The sequence below is a fragment of the Haliotis cracherodii genome, unplaced genomic scaffold (assembly GCF_022045235.1).
Source record: "Haliotis cracherodii isolate W230 unplaced genomic scaffold, xgHalCrac1.p SCAF_8, whole genome shotgun sequence".
Lineage (NCBI taxonomy): Eukaryota > Metazoa > Mollusca > Gastropoda > Lepetellida > Haliotidae > Haliotis > Haliotis cracherodii.
Window position 1 is genome coordinate 38,466,153 of NW_027266341.1, and position 24,752 is coordinate 38,490,904.

Here is a 24,752-nt window from a genome sequence, read left to right on the forward strand (position 1 = left end):
CAGGTCCAGGAGATATTTTAACACACGGAGGGCCAGGAGATATTTCAACATACGGCAGGTCCAGGAGATATTTCAACACACGGCAGGTGCGGGAGATATTTCAACAGACAGCAGACAGTTGAGATATTTCAACACACAGCAGACAGAGGAGATATTTCAACACACGGCGGGTCCGGGAGATATTTCAACACACAACAGACAGTGGAGATATTTCAACACACGGCAGGTCCAGGAGATATTTCAACACACAGCAGACAGTGGAGATATTTTAACTAACAGCAGGTCCAGGAGATATTTCAACACGACAGGTCCAGGAGATATTTCAACACACGGCAGACAGTGGAGATATTTCAACAAACGGCAGGTCCAGGAGATATTTTAATACACAGCAGGTCCAGGAGATATTTCAACACACAGCAGGTGCAGGAGATATTTCAACATACAGCAGACAGTGGAGATATTTCAACACACAGCAGACAGTGGAGATATTTCAACACACAGCAGACAGTGGAGATATTTTAACTAACAGCAGGTCCAGGAGATATTTCAACACGACAGGTCCAGGAGATATTTCAACACACGGCAGACAGTGGAGATATTTCAACAAACGGCAGGTCCAGGAGATATTTTAATACACAGCAGGTCCAGGAGATATTTCAACACACAGCAGGTGCAGGAGATATTTCAACATACAGCAGACAGTGGAGATATTTCAACACACAGCAGACAGTGGAGATATTTCAACGTGATGAGATAAGATGAAATGTTGACTGCCAGCTGTATATCGGATCTTCCGTGTCCTCATCAAAGTTTTCTCCGACCAACGACCCTCTTGGCTTTTCGCCAACATTAAGCTTCCACAATCGCTTTAGAAAAAACTCCATCTTCACTTAACGCCGTGGAGATGAATATTAATGGCATTTACTAAATGACATCAACAAGGATTCACAAACAAAATATGCTCAGGAGTCATTTATTACAGTGAAACCTAGTGACAAATATTTTGCGTGATACAATATCTATATCTGTGTGCATCTTTTGTCAAAGTTATAAAAGAGTATTTATTCTAATTGTTTTTTATTACTTTTCAACAACATTGATATCACACTGGTTCTGACTATTATGCACGATGTGTATGGTGCGCTCCATACTCAAAGAAGGAAGAACTTAAGGCTTAGCATACATCTAAATGGAACCATTTCTCAAAGAGAATAACGTAGGTCTGATAAATCGTCAAAGATAAAAAGATATAAATCATAGAAAATGTCAAAAGGCAGTCGCGTATTGCTAAAGGAACATGGAGTACCACCGCAGCGTTTGTTAAAACTCGATTTCGAATTGAAAAATATTTCAATGGCCTATTTTGAAAAGAAAATCTTAAAAATTCTAACCCAAAATATTGTCTTACTAACTTTAAAACTATTGTTCTCTAGGTGGGTGGCTGGGGGTTGATGGGGAGGGTTGGGGTTGATTTGATCGGGACAGACTCTAAAACACCTAATTCTCCGCGAAGTTGCATCAGTTAGACGTGTCTGTCCCCTGTGATCATGGGTTCGAATCTCATTATGATCATTGGTTTGTCAGTACCATACCCGTGCTAAAGACCCGCATAACTTGTGATTTTCTTCCCACAAGCCGACGCGCCGCGATATATCGGAAATACTGCTCAAAGCCACGTTAAACCCTTATTGTTTTGGATGGGGGCACACGTGGCCCTGTCGTCTAAGGCGTCGCGAGTTGCGTCGCTTGGGCACGCCAGAAATCTATGATTGTGGTTTCGAATCCCGGTTCGCCCTGATTATGTTTCTAGGTTTGTCAGCACCATACCCGTTCTCGTAGGTTTCGTAGTGGTAAAGATCTTGCACCTGCATCACTTCGTGCTTTCCTCCCATATTAACCTGACACGCCGTGATATAACTGGAATACTGTTAAAAGCGGTGTTAAACCCAACTCACTCTCTCACACATTTTAAAAAGACAGATTATACACGACTAAACACCTCTCGGTTTATTGGTTTATTGGTAAGACGCATATAGACGCCGACATTAGACGCCATAGACGCCGACATTAGACGCCATAGTTTACGACATTAGACGCCATAGTTTACGACATATGACGCCACAGTTTACGACATTACAACTAAATGCTGTTTAAACCGAGTTCCGGATTAAGGCGAGTCCTGTATATAGAGTAAGTGACGCTTACTGGCGATGGAAGCTGCATTGATAGTGTTGTACGTACACTAACCACATTCCAATAACGCGAGAGACCGATGTGCATTAAAACTTTGGTAAATCGAACGGTACCATGCTTTCTGAAATCATCCGAATTGACAAATTACCGGAATTACGGAGGACGGGAGTGGAGTTATGTCCCCTTGTGTCTTGGTAGACGTTTCAGACATAAACTGTCCTTGGGGCCAGGATTCTGGTTTGACAAGGGTCCGCTCAAACGGAGTTTCACTGTAGTGTGCACACACATTACGCTAAAACACAAATACGTGAGCTTGTACGAGGAATTGTATACATAAAACTGTTTCTATATAAACACCAGATTAAAGGACAACGTTCAAAGGAATTTGAGAAATGTTACAGAATTCTGGACAAGACGAAGGTTACGGAATGGGTTAGGGGAACGAAATAATAAATAGAATTGAATTCGGGACTCAAATGCAAATTTGTACACGCTTAACGAGACTTTGAGGTGTCAGAAAGTCTATAGACGAAGGGAATAAGATGAGCTTAATTCCTCCTTCGTAAGGGTATCGTCCTGGGGCGTGGTCCCGTTCACGTTCTTGAGGGGAAGGTCGTCTGTCTCGAACGCCTCGTTGACCTTAGAGATGTAAGCCAGTGAGGAGCCGATGTCGACGCTGTTCATGTCTGCGTACCTGCCGGTCCTGTTGGCGGGGTCAGCCGGCCCCCAGTCGGCAGTTGGCTTTAAGGAGTTCCTCTGTAAGGTGAAGCGTGTTCAAAACTACTTTCATATCATATGATATCGATAATTTATTTCAAACCAATGAAAGATCTCATACGTCAAAATTTATTGTTTCAGGAACAATTAGTACTGATATAGTGTGTTTATGATATCATACAGAACTATAGTTCTCGCAACTTGAAATAGAATCACGAAATATCGCGATGGTTAATTAACATTCCGCCGGTAAGGAATATTACTTACAATAATGATAAATATTGCAAGACCCGCGAAGATCCGGGGTAGAAAAGGTCCTCAGCAACCCATGCATGCCGAAAAAGGCGACTGTTCTTGTCGTAAGAGACGACTAACGAGATCGAGTGGTCAGAATCGCTGACTTGGTTGATGCATGTATGTCATCGTATCCCAACTGTGTGGGTCGATGCTCATGATGTCAATCACTGGATTGTCTGATCCAGACTTGATTATTTACAGTCCGCCGTCATATAGCTGGAATATTGCTGAGTGTGGCGTTAAACAACAAACAAACATAAATTGCAAAGTGTGCTTTTGAAGAAATATCCCTTTTGCTAGCGATATTCATCAATGAGCTTAAGATCAATGGATATAACGTTTGTTCATGATAAGATAATTCAGGATGCTAATGATGAACTACCATGTCATCATCAACATCATCATCAACTCTAGCTTAGTGTCTTAACACTCTGTCCCCTGTACTCCCCGAAGAGATCCTTAGAAAACAATGCCTGTCGTACGGCGTAGGACCATGCTCATACTATCAACTGCTGGTGCCTCTAGTCTAGATTCGATTTTTTACAGAAACGGCCACGTGTCATATAAACAATTAATTGACATTCACGTATTTAGATAAACAATAGGCTACAATGGCACTATACCCGTCTGACAAAGAAAGACACGGTGTCGACTTACAAATCCCAGTCTCTTGACCTGTACGAGGGCGGTGACGATGATGACGGCAACAGGCACCAGCGACATCATCCAACCCACTCCCTGGGCCCACGGCTCAAACGTGTAGTCGTTGTAGCCGGCGGGAGCTGCGTTGTAGGCGCTGATGATGATGATGAACTGCAAGAGGGGGCATTAGGATATAGGCTTCCAGTGCGTTATGAGCGAGTGAATGAGTATAGTTTTACGCCGCCTTTAGCTCATGTTCCCGAGGCAAGGGAGTTAACTGACTATAAGTCTAGTTTCCACTTTTACAGTCAGTTAACGCCCTTGCCTCTGGAAGATAGTTTTGGCAATATTCCAGCACTTTAAAAGTGGGGTACACCAGAAATGGGCTTTACACATTCTACCCATGAGGAGAACCGAACCAGGTCTTCGGCGTGACAAGACAACGCTTTAACCACTAGGCTATCCCAACGACCTCAACGTCTCCTATTATAATAAATACCAGGGGTCTATTCGCAACTATAAATTCGTAAAAATATTTTTTTTAAAACGTCCATCCAAATTTTGGCGAGAAAAATTCAGAGAGAAAGAAAGCGCTAATAACTTCTGATACGTCGATGAGGGGGCGAAAAGGCCAGATGTTGTTATGGTAATACAAAGGGCATGCGCTGGATAATCGAGAAGGTGCTTCGAGTTGTAAGTTAGCCCATGGCGACCTCCACACCCTAGCTAGGACATGGCACCGACTGATCATCTTACATCAATCAGCAACACTACGTCAACGATCAGTCGTCAAATGTGCCGCAACTCGCCATGTTTCTAAGCCTGGGTCAGCAGATCGAATTCCAGGTTCCAGATGATTATGATGCTTGATGAAACAGCATCATATCCCTGCTCACCAGTTTCACCATAGTACTGACGTCTACCAGCGGCGTAGCTTTATGCTTTACGTCCACCTTCAGCCATGATGTTACCAACAAACTGTTCACAACGGCGTCAAGCCCAAATCACACCTTGAGTTATGGGGAACAAGGTGGCCAAGTCGCCTAAGGCGCCGCAATTCGCTGTGCAGGGTTGCATACCCTGTGCACATCAGCAACCTATTAACATAATGCTCGTGGGATTCACAAAGAAGTAAACATCTGTGACCTGCATCTCTTTTTCTCCCACATTAAGTTGACACGCCGTGATATAGCTGGAATACTGTTATAAGCGGCGTTAACCCCAACTCACACACTCACCCCTTGAGTAACGCCATATATGTGCATTAAATAGGGGTTCTCGACACACACTAATAAGTTGTCACCAACATGACAACTGCTACCAATTCTGGGCATGTAACGGTTCATTCATGTCATTGTTCAAAGCTGTCCGAAAACACAACTCACTCACTGACAGTAGATGTGTGTATTGTCTTACCAGTATTGTGAGAGGAGTGAGGACCGTCCACATCGCCCACCAGTAAACGTTAGGTTTGAACCCCAACATCATCTCAATGTCACACATGAATCTCTTGATACCTGGAACCGGAGAAAGTCACGGGTTTACACCAACTATGATCTCATTATGCAACACACACACACACACACACACACACACACACACACACACACACACACACACACGCACGCACGCACGCACGCACGCACGCACGCACGCACGCACGCACGCACACACACATACATACACACACGCACGCACACACACATATACACTCACAGACACAGAAACACACACACGCACACACACACAGACACACACGCACGCACACACACATACACGCACGCATGCAAACACTCACACACACGCACACACATACACACACATACATACACGCACACACACAGACACACACACACGCACGCACACACACACGCACGCACACACACGAACACACACACACACCTATGTGTTCTCTCCCTGTTTAATGGGCTTCCTGTATGATTGGTTTCCTCACCATGTGTTCTCTGTCCATCATGTTGTTACAGTTTTGGTTGTTTATCGCCGCACTCAGCAATATTCCAGCTATATGACGGCGGTCTATAAATAATCGAGTCTGGACCAGATGATCCAATGATTAATATCATGGGCATCGATCCACGCAATTGGAACAGACGTCATGTATCAACCAAGTCAGCGAGCCTGACCACCCGATCCCGTCGCCTCTTACGACAAGCATAGTCGCCTTGCTGACGACCTATTCTACCCCGAATCTTCACGGGTCTGTTACAGTATTGTCTTTTTAAGTCTTTGAATGGCATTTAGAAGTGAGACAAATAAGGAAGAGAATTTATGGATGATCAGCTTCTTTATTATGAGGAAACACAACGTTTCGGAGAATATGCTTACTCCTTCATCTGGATGAATCTTTTCAGCTGTTTTCTATCAATTTGGAATTTATTTGAATCTTTTACAATGTCACATTAAAACATGTCGGTATGAATGTATCGTTGTAGCAGGATCAGTCGGGGTACATGGGGTTGTATGCGTCCCGCGTTAGGTTTTATACCACGATCCCTCGTGAGCCTGCTACAACTTGTAATAGCGAAACGTCGCCATTATAGTAAAATAAAGAAGTTGTTATCCATGAATTGTGTCTACTTTGGTTTTTTTTGTACCAGCAACACGGATACGAAGGGAGAACTAGGACATGAAAGTAGGGTGGTGGTGGACTTGTCAGTGCTAATATGTTATGTGTTCCTTACGTAGATAATAACTGGCATGCTCGACTTTTTACAAATGATCTGAGTCGATGATTAATTATCACTTTAAAACAGAAAACGTATAAACGCCTATGAAATATCAACCCTGTTTTCATGTTGTGGGTCCCGTTCCACGAAGCGATCGTACCGATACAACCGATGTAAGTCTATTTTAATGTATGGGAGTTACGATCGTCTTAGCGCTATTATGGCTTTTTTAAAACGGGTCCCTGATGATGTTATGTTTGTGGCGTCAGTGATAAAGTATCACTGCATATTTCACAATAGTCGAGCAATATGACATCAACATGCATCAACCGGACATTAATGCACATGAAAAACAGAAAGTTACAACACTCGATCTGTCTACGCTTTATGCGTACAGTTGAAAAATACATGATTGCATTATACAATGTAATTCAAAAATCCCTTTTTGGAAGGAAGAGAACTTTCAAATGAAGCCAAATTAAAATTAGTTTTCAACTTACCGTAGACATACGATATACAAAACAGCTCGCAGAAACCTATCGCGAACAGGTTGTAGCTGCCACTGTACCAGTTCATCAGCGTTAACACGTATAAACCACCCTACAGGTAGAGAATAATATCAGCGTTAACACGTATATACCACCCTACAGGTAGAGAATAATATCAGCGTTAACACGTATATACCACCCTACAGGTAGAGAATAACGTCAGCATTAACACGTATATACCACCCTACAGGTAGAGAATAATATCAGCGTTAACACGTATATACCACCCTACAGGTAGAGAATAATATCAGCGTTAACACGTATATACCACCCTACAGGTAGAGAATAACGTCAGCATTAACACGTATATACCACCCTACAGGTAGAGAATAATATCAGCGTTAACACGTATATACCACCCTACAGGTAGAAAATAACGTCAGCATTAACAAGTATATACCACCCTCCAGGTCGCGAATGATATCAAGTTCACACATATATACCACCCTACAGGAAGAAAATAACATCAGCGTTAACAAGTATATACCACCCTACAGGTAGAGAATAATATCAAGTTAACACGTATATACCACCCTACAGGAAGAAAATAACACCAGCGTTAACAAGAATATACCACCCTACAGGTAGAGAATAATATCAAGTTAACACGTGTGTACCACCCTACAGGTAGAAAATAACACCAGCGTTAACAAGTATATACCACCCTACAGGTAGAAAATAACACCAGCGTTAACAAGTATATACCACCCTACAGGTCGAGAATAATATCAAGTTAACACGTATATACCACCCTACAGGTAGAGAATGATATCACGTTAACACGTATATACCACCCTACAGGTAGAGAATAATATCAAGTTAACACGTAACCACCCTACAGGTAGAAATGTGATTAATATCATTAACTAAAATGAAAACATCATAGTGATGCCATCGTATTAACTGAACTAGTTTAAGGGAGTAATGGTACCCACAGCAGAGCAACAGGAATGAGACAAATCAAGAAACCATCAGAAATCATCCGTCTACTCACGTAGGTGACGATGGGGATGCCCAGTAAGAAGCCTATGATGCAACATATCAAGGTGAAGGGTGTCTTCCGTTTACGGAGATACTGCGGGAAGACGTCCGAGATGCCACTGATAACTGTCTCCATCATGGCGAACTGCGAACACGTCACATATAGGTCATGTCATTTGAAACTCCATCATGGCGAACTGCGAACACGTCACATAGAGGTCATGTCATTTGAAATTGCTTTAAAATATGTGTTCGTTATTACTATGACAAGGAATATAATGGCGCTATGTATATACTATAATAAAGAAGATGCTATACATAATATTCATCGTCATAATTCTATAACTTCTAAATGCCAATAAAGACTGTTTTTTTATTAGGACCTTAAAAGGGAAAGGTCTAAGCTGAATAGTTTTTAAAAATTGGGAGGGGGGTCGTAATAACTGTTGCACATTAGGGGGAGGTCTGTCGTACCTGACTGTCCATCCCTAGGGTCAGCAGCATGAAGAAGAACAGGAAGGCCCAAAGTGGAGCAACCGGAAGTCTAGATATGCCTTCTGGGTAAGCGATGAACGCTAATCCAACACCTTAAATATACAATGCCGGTAACGTCTTAACATGTTGTACCATTTTGCCTCTTCTTTCAGAAAACGGAACGTTAACATGACATTAAATCACAGAACGCTGAGTGGTGGAATAAGGCCGCTCTCAGCATTAGAGTACACCAACCCGGAACACCCCTTGCATACACAAATAATATGCTTGCAGGAATTAAACCAGTCTTTAGGCCTGGCGAGCTATCGCGTTGACCGATAGGCCCCCCTACTGCTCCTCTACAGAGTAGCATGAGGGACTTGTAATTTATATCCTGACACGGATGCAGGTGAAAATAGTTTCAGTATTTTTACCTGAGCATCATATATTTCCTTAATCATGATTGGCTGATCAACTGGCGGCCAAAGGAAACTTTACCATAGCTTTAAATCACTCGAGTTTCAAAACCACAAAAGATAGACGTATGAAGTAAAATGCATTGAAAATATCAAAATCACAACGAAATCATCATTTGCAATGACAGTAGCCGGAATTAAGGAGGGACCGGTAGCCAAAACAAGCTTTCAACGTAATGGACAAAGGGCACGCATTTCTAAAGTTTAATGACACGTGACATTAATAGCGTGTATGGCCACCCTTTGCTGCTAGACACGCAAATACTCTCCGTCACTCGCCTCATAACGTCACGTGGGATCAGTTCTTATCGGTTGGCTGGAGAATGTGGTCTCTGTCGAACACGAGGTGAGGTGAGGTGAAATGGGGTTTAACGTCGCGTCCAAGATTATTGCACTTATATAGCGACGTGCATGTACGTGTGTGTGTGTGTGTGTGTGTGTGTGTGTGTGTGTGTGTGTGTGTGTGTGTGTGTGTGTGTGTGTGTGTGTCTGGCTGCTTGTACTAGTCCGGACTGATGCCGATTTATAGTGCTAGCTCACTGAGATACCACGTGCAGTTTAACATGAATACCCCATTTAGACGAGGTATATTCACCCTGAGCCGACGAGTCCTTGTTTTAGCCCCTTAATGCCGAGCGCCAGACTGGGTAACAACAAGTACCAACCCCGGACCTTCCGCTTTCCGGGCGGACGCTTTACTACTAGACCACGGAGGCGGTCCTGTCGAACACGACGATCCATGACACCCGAAATGTGTTCTATGGGGACCATGTCCAGGGAGCGTGCAGGCCATGGCAACACGTTGATGTTGTTGACTACAAGGAAGCTCGAAACGATTCGGGCTGTGTGGGGTGTTGCCTTGTCTAATGAGGGACAACAGCTGTTGTAGAAATAACGAAGAATGTCATCCACATAACGCTGTGTTGTCAGATTTCCGTTAACGATGACCAGTGGTGTTCACTCCTGCCTAAACATTCCTCCCCACACCATAACACTCCCCCACCTTTCCTTCTGAAGGCGACATGCCGCCGTTCGTTCTCCCGTTCGGCGGTAAACACGCTGTCTTCCATCAGCTCTGAACAGACAGAAGTGGCGTTCATCAGTGAGGACGACCCTCTGCTAGTGACGTCAATGCCAACGACGTACAGTCCGAGCACATCTTAGTCTCTGACGACGATGTTGCGCTGTCAATAACTGTCCTCTGTAAGGTATGTAAGCCCTAATTCCTTGAGTCCGGTGTCGCCTGGCCACTCTCTGTTGATTACCCATATGCGCTTAGGCATTAGTCGCTGATGACGTCACTGTCAGAAATCGATTCCAGAAATGCAAAGTACGCAAGTACAGGTCTTTATTGGGCGTAGTTACCCTGGATCTGCCTGTTCTTGAACTATCTGATGTCTGCCCGGTTTGTCTTTAATGTTGCGTCAGGCTAGTTACAGCAAAACGGGGTCAACCAAGAGTTCTAGCAATGTCGGCATGGGTGGCTCCAATCTGTATCATACCCAGGGCCCGCTCGCGTTGCTCGGGTGTCAGTCGTGGCATTTCTGTGGTGTATTTCTTATCAGTGTGAGTGTCTGACATGCCGTCCGTATCCTTTATATACCCTTATTGCATGTGTAGTTACGGTTGCCCAATGGGCACGTGTTTTTCACTTTTTCACATTTTCTACTAAAAAAAGTGACGTGGACGTGTATCACTTTCTGCACAGATCATTATTGTGTTTGGACGATGCATTTTGCATTGATTTAGTTTGAACTTGTGTTATTCATTGTTTGCAGTTTCATTTTTAAAGTGGTAAAGTGGCCGTCAGTTTGGTTCAAATTGTTTCGTTTTTCTTGTTGTTTACTCATAGGTGACTGACATCATTTGAGCGCATTATCCCAAAATATTGAAAATGACGTCACCCAGAGTTCATGAAGTAATGGGCGAGTTAATGTGACGTTGTTAAAACAGTACACTAACTGATTTGATGTCTCCATTCGCGTCCACATTTTTCTACATTTCTTAAGAACAAATATAAACAAATGATAATGTACTCACAACTTGGAATTATGGATTGCCAGTCCCTCGGGATGCACTGTCGACTGTTCCTCGACAATGCTCGAAACTTACAAAATGCATTAACTTCGGACAGATAATCCGTAATTCGCAGGACTTGAAACAAATGTTATATTGGAGATAACACTTTCCGTAAAGTACAAATTCTAGTTCTTTTGGGGGGTCCCATCCCGGATTCGAACCCACACTCTCAGATTGAGGCACCAATCCGCCAGAACACAAAGTCAGCGATCTGACCAACTAAGCCACCAAGGCTTCCTCGAAAAATTCATAAATTTCAGCCATGGGAGCCATGCCAATTTACACTTGTCAGAGGGATACCTAAAGTACGTAATCTCGTCTACCAGTTGGACTTTCAGTTTTGTTGAAGCCTCCGTGGCTGAGTGGGTTAGATCGCTGACTTTGTGTACTGGAGATTAGGTGCCTCACTCTGAGAGTGTTGGTTTGAACCTCGAATGGGACTAGAATCTGTACTTTGCAAAGAAAGTGTTGTCCCAAATATAACATTTGTTAAAACTTTCTAAATGACTTTGTGTATTCACAGCAGAGGTCTGTCTAACTAACACGGCTGCACCAGTGCTACGTACCCTCGTCGGCGACCTCGGACACTTCCACGTTGGACTGATAGGCCATGAAGCCAAGGAGCGAGAAGATGGCGAACCCCGCGAAGACACTGGTGCCGCAGTTGATTAACGCAACTATTATTGCGTCCCTTGAAAATTTGTTATGCATTCATTATAAAAAAATATATGGATTGTCTTTTCCAGACTTGATTATTTATAGACCGCCGTCATATAACTGTAATATTGCTGAGAGTGGCGTTTAACAAAAAACAAACAAACAAAACCTGTGTATGCTGGAAACTGTGATTGGTACACTTGACGTTAGGTAGACGTGGTTGTGAACACGAAGACACGGATTAACTACTAATCTGTCTTACATGCCCTGAACCAGACTACTTGCCCTTCTACCCAGCCCTTACTATTATGCTATAGCTTAAATGAAGCAAGTCTAGATTTTCCACAGGTTCAGGCTTAATCTCCATCTGACTGGGGCTTCTTTCTCAATTTAAATGGAGATGTTTGTTTCTATCAAAATTACATATTTTCAGGGACTAAGCGTTTGTTTAACTGACTACCTGTAGCAGTTGTTTTTGAACTTGTTGTAACTGGCCATCGTTAGCAAACCACCAAAACCTGGTCCCAGGGAGTAGAATATCTGAGCCGCAGCGTCGCCCCATACCTATAACAGTAAACAACAACACTGTGTCCCAGACCCGAGAGAATAAATTAGGTCCAACTCAAGTCTGGACTGACTCAGCAAGTCTAGTTTGCCTCAGTTCTAAATTAAACATTGTTCTGGGCTCCATATGCATTTCTTTCTTCAAGACATACATCATTAAAGCCAATCAACTGCAGCAATATATTATACACATATGGTAAATACTATTTCAAGAACAAAATGTATATTTGTTGCAATATGCTTGTTTATGTCAAATGTTTTGGTTGGCAAGTGACAATTAAATGTGACCTCATTACATGTGATGTACTTATCAAATGTGACACAACAACCCCTCTCAGACTTACAAATACGTCTCAGAAGCTTGTGGTCGTGTAGTCCACAAAGGCTCATTGCCATGTGCTACTGATATTACCCATCCTCTCTCAGTGCGTGTGGAAAGGACTGTTTCGACCTCCAGACTTAGTCCCCAACACTGGCCAGAATGAAATGCAGCATTTTTGACATGGTACAAAGTACTTGATGAGGGAGGAATGGAATCAGTAAATTATTGCTTTACCTTTCTTAGTGAATAGTCATTGTGTGTCTCATTAACTCTTTACAGATACTGGCGCGATCACACATTCAAACCAAAACACGCCGAATGACTGGCTTCATGTTCTTCACATCCTGTTCGGTTGGTACATCACCAGTGATATTGAAAGCATCTAGCTGTTGTTTCATCATACACATTCCATGTTTCGGAAGCTGTCTTCTTTATGTCTGGACACAGACATTGCAAGAAAAGCTGGAAGTGAACAAGCTTTCTCTGTCCATGGAATCCGACAAGGACATGAACAGACAAATATCTGTATTGTTTGCCAGCTCCAAAGCTATCCAGAAAGACACATCTATTCTGAGCTTTACTGCATGTAACCAGACATCCTTCTTTGCGGCAAAAGGTAAAACCACACGACCACACGACCACAAGCTTCTAAGTCATGCCATGAGCTTCTGAGATGTAGTTGTAAGTCTGAGAGGGGATGCACAGGAAGCTGTGACTGTGTTGTGGCATATTAAAATGGTTCACCACTTTGCAAATATGGTAGCCAACTGTGACCACAGTTAATTGCCTCTAACCAACTAAAACCATTAGCTATTTAAAGCATATTTTTATGAATACAAATGTTGTTCTTTAAATACTCTGTTGTTGTCACTATATTCACCATAAAATTATACAATGTTGGTATAGTTAAGTGGCCTTCATGAAGTATGTCTTAAAGATATGCCGAAAAAGTAAGAAAATGCATATATTTTTTATTTTTCACACTTCAGATGACCTAAATCAATATAAATAGTCTCTTAGGATAACATTATTTCCTTAACAGATATGGTGTTGGTTAATATATTCCAAAATGGGTTTTTTTTATATATTTAGGTAGTGGGTCATGTTCACATGTGCTATATTAAAATTTCATTCCTCGATGGCGGCCATATTGGATTTGACGGCTATATGGATTTTTGGGTGGCCCCATTTCTGAAAATATTTGGAATGTCATTACCCAAAACTGTGATACGTTTCATGCTTTTATCACAAAGTGTACAATATACCTATACCTGTCATGAAACGGCCCCACAATTATGCAATGTAAATGACGACATGTACCACTAAAAATGAATACATTCGTCAACACAACCTTCGTATGCTGTATACCGACCCTTAGACGGGGAACAGATCTGGCGTCGTGGTGAGAGGGTGATTGAGTGGGAGAATATCGTTTGGCGCCGCAGTTGGAAATGTCCCGGCTATATTACGGCGGAGCGGTAACCTATGAACAATGATCAACACAGTCGGGCCCCGATGACACACATCAGTCAAACGGATCACTCGAACATCTTTTGTGGTAACTACCTGGTTTAACGTGGGTGACGTGAGACGAATTAACTATCACCTAGTTTACCTAGGGTGACAGGAGACGAGCTGACCATTACCTAGTTTACCGTGGGTGACAGGAGACGAGCTGACCATTACCTAGTTTACCTAGGGTGACAGGCGACGAGTTAACTATTGCCTAGTTTAACGTGGAAGACAGGAGACGGGTTTGCTATTGCCTAGTTTACCTTGGAAGACAGGAGCAAGTTCAGTATTGCCTAGTTTAACGTGGAAGACAGGAGACGAGTACACTGTTACGTAGTTTACCTAGGGTGACAGGAGACGAGTTAACTATTACCTAGTTTACCTTGGAAGACAGGAGACGAGTTAAGTATTACCTAGTTTACCGTGGAAGACAGGAGACGACTTAACTATTACCTAGTTTACCTTGCGTGACAGGAGACGAGTACACTATTACCTAGTTTACCGTGGAAGACAGGAGACGAGTTAACTATTACCTAGTTTACCGTGGGTGACAGGAGACGAGTTAACTATTGCCTAGTTTACCGTGGGTGACAGGAGACGAGTTTACTATTGCCTAGTTTACCTTGGAAGACAGGAGACGAGTTAAGTATTACCTAGTTTACCGTGGAAGACAGGAGACGAGTTAACTATTACCTAGTTTACCTTGGAAGACAGGAGACGAGTTAAGTATTACCTAGTTTACCGTGGAAGACAGGAGACGAGTTAACTATTACCTAGTTTACCTTGGGTGACAGGAGACGAGTTAAGTATTACCTAGTTTACCGTGGGAGACAGGAGACGAGTTAAGTATTACCTAGTTTACCGTGGAAGACAGGAGTCGAGTTAACTATTACCTAGTTTACCGTGGAAGACAGGAGACGAGTTAAGTATTACCTAGTTTACCGTGGGTGACAGGAGACGAGTACACTATTGCCTAGTTTACCGTGGGTGACAGGAGACGAGTTAACTATTACCTAGTTTACCATGATTGACAGGAGACGGGTTCATAATTACCTGTGTTATAGTGAGTAACAGAAGACAGATTCAAATCAGCTTACCGAAGGATTCAGAAGACGCTCCCATACAGGTATGATGTAGAATTTGATGCCCTTCTCATACCCCGGCAGTGTCAGGCCTCGGATCAGCAGGACCACAAGCACGATGTAGGGGAAGGTGGCGGTGAAGTACACGACCTGGTAAACACAAGAGAAACGCGGGAGAAACACGTGAGAAACACGTCATTTGAACCCATGTTGCAAGAACAAATAATGTTTTAAAACCATTTTGGAAGAAACAATGAAAAGAACATCCATGACGAGTTACACAGCCACTAGATGAACATACAGTCACGTTAGTATGTAACCAACTACTTGAAGAACTTACAGATGAGGTGTACACCGAGGAATGGACATACAGACGAGTTGTACACCGAGTAATGGACATACAGGCGAGTTATTTAACGAGCAATCGGACATACAAACGAGTATTACACCGAGCAATGAACATACAGACGAGATATACACTGATAAATGTGACAAACAGGCGGTTTATATAACGAGCAATGGGACATACAAATGAGTATTACACCGAGCAATGAACATACAGACGAGTTTTACATCGCGCAATGGGACATTGAGGCGAGTTATACACAGACCAATGGGACATACAGATGAGTTATATAACCAGTAAAGGAAAACTACAGACGAGTTATACATGTATAGCCATTGCAGGAAGAAAGATAGACGGTGTGACTGGAATGGCTCTGCGCACCTTCCCAGAAGACTTGATGCCCTTCATGAGACAGAAGAAGATGAGGATCCAGGCGAACAGGAGACAGATGATGTTCTTCAGACTCACAGGCCCCAGGCTGCCGATGCCGTCGGATTCCGGGTACCGCGTCACGTACAGCCTGAAACAGATGATGATGATGATGATGATGATGATGATTGTTGTCTAAAGCTGCATTCAGCAATATTCCAGCTATATGACATCGGTATGTAAATAATCGAGTCTGGTCCAGACAATCTAGTGATTACCGCCATGAGCATCTACGCAATTGGGATACGATGACATGCATCAACCAAGTCAATGAGCCTGACCACCCGATCCCGTTAGTCGCCTCTTACGACAAGCGTAGTCTCCTTTGCGGCAAGCATAGGTTGCTGAAGACCTTTTCTTCCCAGGAGTAGTAGTAGTAGTAGTAGCAGCAGCAGTAGTAGTAGTAGTAGTAGTAGTAGTAGTAGTAGTAGTAGCAGCAGCAGCAGCAGTAGTAGTAGTAGTAGTGGTAGTAGTAGTAGTAGTAGTAGTAGTAGTAGTAGTAGTAGTAGTAGTGGTGGTGGTAGTGGTAGTGGTAGTGGTAGTGGCAGTTGTAGTAGGTACATGCATATGGAGCAGTGTAACTTGGATCTCTAGAAATGGAAGCCATTTTCATCCTCTAACTTATACATATTTAATGCATACAAGTTATCTCTCTTACGCCCAGTATTCCGCGCTCGCTGTTGTCCACCTGATCTTGCATTCCTCGAAGTACTTCCCCGCGCCAGTGAGCAGAGTGGAGTTGACGGTGTCAAAGGTCAGGTCTGCCATCATGGTCTTATTGGCTACTGTGCTGACCAATCCACGCACGCATGAGGAGTTGAACTTCTCATCTGCAATAACCAAGAACATGAGTTCCTTTAAGTGGAATTCTGGAGTTGGTGTGATTAAAAAGGGAGAAAGTTCTATTGATGTACAACTTCTTTATTACAATGTATGCGACATTTCAGTGTGCATACTAATCAAGCTACGGTGTTAGTTTCTACACCGAAACTTCGCATTTATTGTAATAAAGAAGTTGTTTATCTATAGAACTAAACTCTTCATTAGCTTGATAAAGTATCTACACCGAAACGTCGCATTTTTTGTAATAAAGAAGTTGTTTTTCTATAGAAAGTATCCACACCGAAACGTCGCATTTATTGTAATAAAGAAGTAACTGTTGTTTATCTATAGAACTATTTCCTTTGTTTAAGAACATGAAGACAGGAAACTTTTAGAAATAACATTAATGGGCAAGATGTAGCCTTGGAACGGCGCTATAAACAATAAACAAGTTTTTATCAATAAAGGTTTCATGTCCTCATGGAATACCCAAGTAAGAACTGTACTGATAATGAAGAATATTTAATCTTGAATATTTAAAATGGGTTGTACATTAACCATATGGCTTAAAACCAATTGCGGTCATGTAAAATACATTATTTTTACTCGTTATTAAATTTAGCTGTCTGTTTGGCCCATCGTCATCTTGTAAAACCAGCCTCCTTGTGCTAGTGGATAGAGCGTCTACCTGGAGAGCGGAAATCGTGGTTCGTTCCCCGGCCGCGTCAAAAGACGTTTAAGGATGGAACTTGTTGTTACCCTGCCTGGTAAACCCCATTACATCTCACCATCATCTCATGACGTTATGATTCTCCATGACGAAATGCTGGACAACACTAACAATAAACGCACTTTGCATTTTGACCACACTCAGTTTCCTCCACGGGACACAATATAGTTGTCAGAGCGAAATACATTGCAATTAGTATAGGGGCACTTAGCTCCATGGTCTTATGAATTGCAATTAGTATAGGGGTACTTAGCTCTATGGTCTTATGAATGGCAATTAGTATAGGGGCGCTTAGCTCTATGTTCTTATGAATGGCAATTAGTATAGGGGCACTTAATTCCATGGTCTTATGAATTGCAATTAGTATAGGGGTACTTAGCTCTATGGTCTTATGAATGGCAATTAGTATAGGGGCGCTTAGCTCTATGTTCTTATGAATGGCAATTAGTATTGGGGCACTTAATTCCATGGTCTTATGAATTACAATTAGTATAGGGGCACTTAGCTCCATGGTCTTATGAATTACAATTAGTATAGGGGCACTTAATTCCATTGTCTTATGAATTACAATTAGTATAGGGGCACCTAGCTCTATGGTCTTATGAATTGCAATCAGTATAGGCCAGCCCAATAATGAAACAGCTTTCTGATTGGCTAGTCACCTTCTTTTAAAACTCATGAAGGTCAGAAATATACTAGTATGCAGTATGACAGGACATTAGACTGTAGTACTACCGTACAATGTGCCGAGTGAGAATGTCTCGTTAGCGCCACTCAGATCCGTGAATGCCTCTCGCCGACATAACTTGGTGTTGAAGTCGTTGTTGCACGTCTCCCACGGTAGTTTGTCGTCGAGGTTGACGAAGCTGACAAACATGTAGTAGATGGCGTACATGATGATGACGTTGTAATAGATGGCGACGACGGCACTGGTGATAACCATGGCGTACCCGGCACCTGGAGGGAAGTACAGTCAATCATGGTTGAAGTCAACGCCAAAAGAAACCATATTGGTTAATGTATTAAGAATTACTCATATTCAAGACACATTAGATTGGTTCGAGGCACACTGGTATGTCGTGTGAACCAACTCTCGTGAAAGCATTCCACGCGACGCCATAGATCCATGACTCGAAATGCACACTTTATATTGTGCAGGATTGGCATGTAGGTGAGGTGAAATGGGGTTTAACGTCGCGTCCAAGTTTATTGCACTTATATAGCGACGTGCATGTACGTGTGTAAGTTTGTGTGGCTGCTTGTACTAGTCCGGACTGATGCCGATTTATAGTGCTAGGCCACTGAGATACCATGCCGCAGTTTAACATGAATAACCCACTCAGACACAGTAAACTGACTACGAGCCGACCAGTCCTTGTATTAGCCCTTTAATGCCGAGCGCCAGACAGGGTAACACCAATTACCATCTTTTAACGTCTTTTGGTATGACGCGGTCGGGGATCAAACCCCGGACCTTCCGCTCTCCGGGCGGACGCTCTACCACTAGACCACGGAGGCGGTGATTGGCATGTAAAGTTTGAAATCAGCGTGAAGCATATCTGACTGATTGTTAGTTTTGTCATTTATTGATACACATTGGAAACATCTCTTCTTTACGCACATACTTCTCTACATGTTTCTATGGTTCGCGTTTCTTTTGGTGGTGAGTATATATACACCCGGAGGGGCGAGTGGATAACGCTATTACATCTACCCAGTCTGCTCCTACGTGGATCAGACAAACCCATCGACAGAAACTCGAAACTCGATGTATTGTATCCTGCAACTGTAACGCATCAATGGATCGTTATCCCCTCCCTGACTTACCTGTGAAAATGGGGCTGACCTTCCACACTGTGATGGGTCCCTCTGAGGCAAACTGGCCAAGGGCGAGTTCAAAGAAGAAGATGGGGAGTCCAGCCAGTACCAGCATAATGACGTATGGGATGAGGAAGGAGGCTGAAAGGTACGAAGAAAAAGTATCCAAATGAATGAATGAATGAATGAATGAATGAATGAATGAATGAATGTCGTTAAACCAAAATTAATCAATCTCTGGCGCCTGTCATGATTTATTTGGTTCTACTATTGTAAACAATGTATTGACAGTCACGGGTAATCACCGGAGACTTTCAATACTTAATACGCTTTATTGATCAGTGATACCGTATTGGAAAGTGGAAATATGTTACACAATGTGCGCTCACTATATACACAATTATAATCCTACCGGTTATCAACAACCGCTAAAACCACAATATCCGCACGGTAATAGAAACATTATAATTGCATTTGATATTCCGGTTACGTTATCCGTACATTGGGATATGTTTCATATGGAAATGGTATGTGAAATATTGATGATTGACTGCAACAATAGCTGCTATATACGAAGTCCCTCCTGTGGACCCGTCAAGAGGCAGCCCCGCTGAGACCAGGGTGTGTGTAGCAAACTTAGAGATACAGCTTGAATCAGCAGTCCAGTCATTCTGTTGACTGGTACCCACCTTCCCTATATTGGTAACCCCAACCCCTACACCACCATCCCCTATCTGTGTCGGTAACCACATCTACCCCGAGACTGCCCCCCCCCCCCCCCCCCCCCATCCCCGGCCGATACCCACTACCCCCCATGTTTGCAGGCGAGATAGGGGGATCTCTACATTTTGCCCAGCACCACAACGTTGCCAATACAGCACACCCAACACCTATCACAACCCACAACCTACAACAAACAACCCCCACCACAACGTACAACCTACAACAAACACCACCACAACCTACAACCTACAACAAACAACCCCCACCACAACCTACAACCTACAACAAACAACCACCACCACAACCCACAACCTACAACAAACAACCCCCACCACAACCTACAACCTACAACAAACAACCCCCACCACAACCTACAACCTACAACAAACAACCACCACCACAACCTACAACCTACAACAAACAACCCCCACCACAACCTACAACCTACAACAAACAACCCCCACCACAACCTACAACCTACAACAAACAACCCCCACCACAACCTACAACAAACAACAAACAACCCCCACCACAACCTACAACCTACAACAAACAACCCCCACCACAACCTACAAACTACAACAAACAACCACCACCACAACCTACAACAAACAACAAACAACCACCACCACAACCTACAACAAACAACAAACAACCCCCACCACAACCTACAACAAACAACAAACAACCCCCACCACAACCTACAAACTTCAACAAACAACCACCACCACAACCTACAACCTACAACAAACAACCCCCACCACAACCTACAACCTACAACAAACAACCACCACCACAACCTACAACCTACAACAAACAACCACCACCACAACCTACAACAAACAACAAACAACCCCCACCACAACCTACAAACTTCAACAAACAACCACCACCACAACCTACAACCTACAACAAACAACCCCCACCACAACCTACAACCTACAACAAACAACCCCCACCACAACCTACAACAAACAACAAACAACCCCCACCACAACCTACAACAAACAACAAACAACCCCCACCACAACCTACAAACTTCAACAAACAACCACCACCACAACCTACAACCTACAACAAACAACCCCCACCACAACCTACAACCTACAACAAACAACCACCACCACAACCTACAACAAACAACAAACAACCCCCACCACAACCTACAACAAACAACAAACAACCCCCACCACAACCTACAACCTACAACAAACAACCCCCACCACAACCTACAACAAACAACCCCCACCACAACCTACAACCTACAACAAACAACCACCACCACAACCTACAACCTACAACAAACAACCCCCACCACAACCCACAACCTTCAACAAACAACCCCGACCACAACCCACAAACTTCAACAAACAACCACCACCACAACCCACAACCTATAACAAACAACCACCACCACAACCTACAACAAACAACAAACAACCCCCACCACAACCTACAACCTACAACAAACAACCCCCACCACAACCTACAAACTTCAACAAACAACCACCACCACAACCTACAACCTACAACAAACAACCCCCACCACAACCTACAACCTACAACAAACAACCACCACCACAACCTACAACAAACAACAAACAACCCCCACCACAACCTACAACAAACAACAAACAACCCCCACCACAACCTACAAACTTCAACAAACAACCACCACCACAACCTACAACCTACAACAAACAACCCCCACCACAACCTACAACCTACAACAAACAACCACCACCACAACCTACAACAAACAACAAACAACCCCCACCACAACCTACAGCCTACAACAAACAACCCCCACCACAACCTACAAACTTCAACAAAAAACCACCACCACAACCTACAACCTACAACAAACAACCCCCACCACAACCTACAACCTACAACAAACAACCCCCACCACAACCTACAACAAACAACAAACAACCCCCACCACAACCTACAACCTACAACAAACAACCACCACCACAACCTACAACCTACAACAAACAACCCCTACCACAACCTACAACCTACAACAAACAACCACCACCACAACCTACAACAAACAACAAACAACCCCCACCACAACCTACAACCTACAACAAACAACCCCCACCACAACCCACAAACTTCAACAAACAACCACCACCACAACCCACAACCTATAACAAACAACCACCACCACAACCTACAACAAACAACAAACAACCCCCACCACAACCCACAACCTACAACAAACAACCCCCACCACAACCCACAACCTACAACAAACAACCCCCACCACAACCCACAACCTACAACAAACAACCCCCACCACAACCTACAACCTACAACAAACAACCCCCACCACAACCTACAACCTACAACAAACAACCCCCACCACAACCTACAACAAACAACAAACAACCCCCACCACAACCTACAACCTACAACAAACAACCCCCACCACAACCTACAAACTACAACAAACAACCACCACCACAACCTACAACAAACAACAAACAACCACCACCACAACCTACAACAAACAACAAACAACCCCCACCACAACCTACAACAAACAACAAACAACCCCCACCACAACCTACAAACTTCAACAAACAACCACCACCACAACCTACAACCTACAACAAACAACCCCCACCACAACCTACAACCTACAACAAACAACCACCACCACAACCTACAACCTACAACAAACAACCACCACCACAACCTACAACAAACAACAAACAACCCCCACCACAACCTACAAACTTCAACAAACAACCACCACCACAACCTACAACCTACAACAAACAACCCCCACCACAACCTACAACCTACAACAAACAACCCCCACCACAACCTACAACAAACAACAAACAACCCCCACCACAACCTACAACAAACAACAAACAACCCCCACCACAACCTACAAACTTCAACAAACAACCACCACCACAACCTACAACCTACAACAAACAACCCCCACCACAACCTACAACCTACAACAAACAACCACCACCACAACCTACAACAAACAACAAACAACCCCCACCACAACCTACAACAAACAACAAACAACCCCCACCACAACCTACAACCTACAACAAACAACCCCCACCACAACCTACAACAAACAACCCCCACCACAACCTACAACCTACAACAAACAACCACCACCACAACCTACAACCTACAACAAACAACCCCCACCACAACCCACAACCTTCAACAAACAACCCCGACCACAACCCACAAACTTCAACAAACAACCACCACCACAACCCACAACCTATAACAAACAACCACCACCACAACCTACAACAAACAACAAACAACCCCCACCACAACCTACAACCTACAACAAACAACCCCCACCACAACCTACAAACTTCAACAAACAACCGCCACCACAACCTACAACCTACAACAAACAACCCCCACCACAACCTACAACCTACAACAAACAACCACCACCACAACCTACAACAAACAACAAACAACCCCCACCACAACCTACAACAAACAACAAACAACCCCCACCACAACCTACAAACTTCAACAAACAACCACCACCACAACCTACAACCTACAACAAACAACCCCCACCACAACCTACAACCTACAACAAACAACCACCACCACAACCTACAACAAACAACAAACAACCCCCACCACAACCTACAACCTACAACAAACAACCCCCACCACAACCTACAAACTTCAACAAAAAACCACCACCACAACCTACAACCTACAACAAACAACCCCCACCACAACCTACAACCTACAACAAACAACCCCCACCACAACCTACAACAAACAACAAACAACCCCCACCACAACCTACAACCTACAACAAACAACCACCACCACAACCTACAACCTACAACAAACAACCCCTACCACAACCTACAACCTACAACAAACAACCACCACCACAACCTACAACAAACAACAAACAACCCCCACCACAACCTACAACCTACAACAAACAACCCCCACCACAACCCACAAACTTCAACAAACAACCACCACCACAACCCACAACCTATAACAAACAACCACCACCACAACCTACAACAAACAACAAACAACCCCCACCACAACCCACAACCTACAACAAACAACCCCCACCACAACCCACAACCTACAACAAACAACCCCCACCACAACCCACAACCTACAACAAACAACCCCCACCACAACCTACAACCTACAACAAACAACCCCCACCACAACCCACAACAAACAACAAACGACCCCCACCACAACCCACAACCTACAACAAACAACCCCCACCACAACCTACAACAAACAACAAACAATCCCCACCACAACCCACAACCTATAACAAACAACCCCCACCACAACCCACAACCTATAACAAACAACCCCCACCACAACCCACAACCTATAGCAAACAACCACCACAACCCACAACCTACAACAAACACCAGCACAACCTACAACAAACAACAAACAACCCCCACCACAACCCACAACCTATAACAAACAACCCCCACCACAACCCACAACCTACAACAAACAACCACCACAACCCACAACCTACAACAAACACCAGCACAACCTACAACAACCAACAAACAACCCCCACCACAACCCACAACCTACAACAAACAACCACCACAACCCACAACCTACAACAAACACCAG

General features: G+C 43.6%; 1 protein-coding gene across 1 annotated transcript in view; it reads right to left on the minus strand.

Annotated features, from left to right (window-relative positions):
* Window positions 1-959: 959 nt before the first annotated feature.
* The window catches only part of LOC139449337 (sodium-dependent proline transporter-like), a 34,612-nt gene continuing 10,819 nt past the window's right edge, over window positions 960-24,752 (minus strand). The window contains exons 3-15 of the mRNA XM_071230649.1: window positions 19,386-19,517; window positions 18,294-18,515; window positions 16,665-16,836; window positions 15,959-16,097; window positions 15,247-15,381; window positions 12,212-12,315; window positions 11,661-11,785; window positions 8,540-8,652; window positions 8,079-8,210; window positions 7,037-7,136; window positions 5,266-5,366; window positions 3,865-4,020; window positions 960-2,949 (exon numbers count right to left, since the gene is read on the minus strand). Of these exons, the coding sequence (XP_071086750.1) occupies window positions 2,716-2,949; window positions 3,865-4,020; window positions 5,266-5,366; window positions 7,037-7,136; window positions 8,079-8,210; window positions 8,540-8,652; window positions 11,661-11,785; window positions 12,212-12,315; window positions 15,247-15,381; window positions 15,959-16,097; window positions 16,665-16,836; window positions 18,294-18,515; window positions 19,386-19,517 (1,865 nt within the window). The 3' untranslated portion in view covers window positions 960-2,715. The remainder of the gene's footprint in view (window positions 2,950-3,864; window positions 4,021-5,265; window positions 5,367-7,036; window positions 7,137-8,078; window positions 8,211-8,539; window positions 8,653-11,660; window positions 11,786-12,211; window positions 12,316-15,246; window positions 15,382-15,958; window positions 16,098-16,664; window positions 16,837-18,293; window positions 18,516-19,385; window positions 19,518-24,752) is intronic.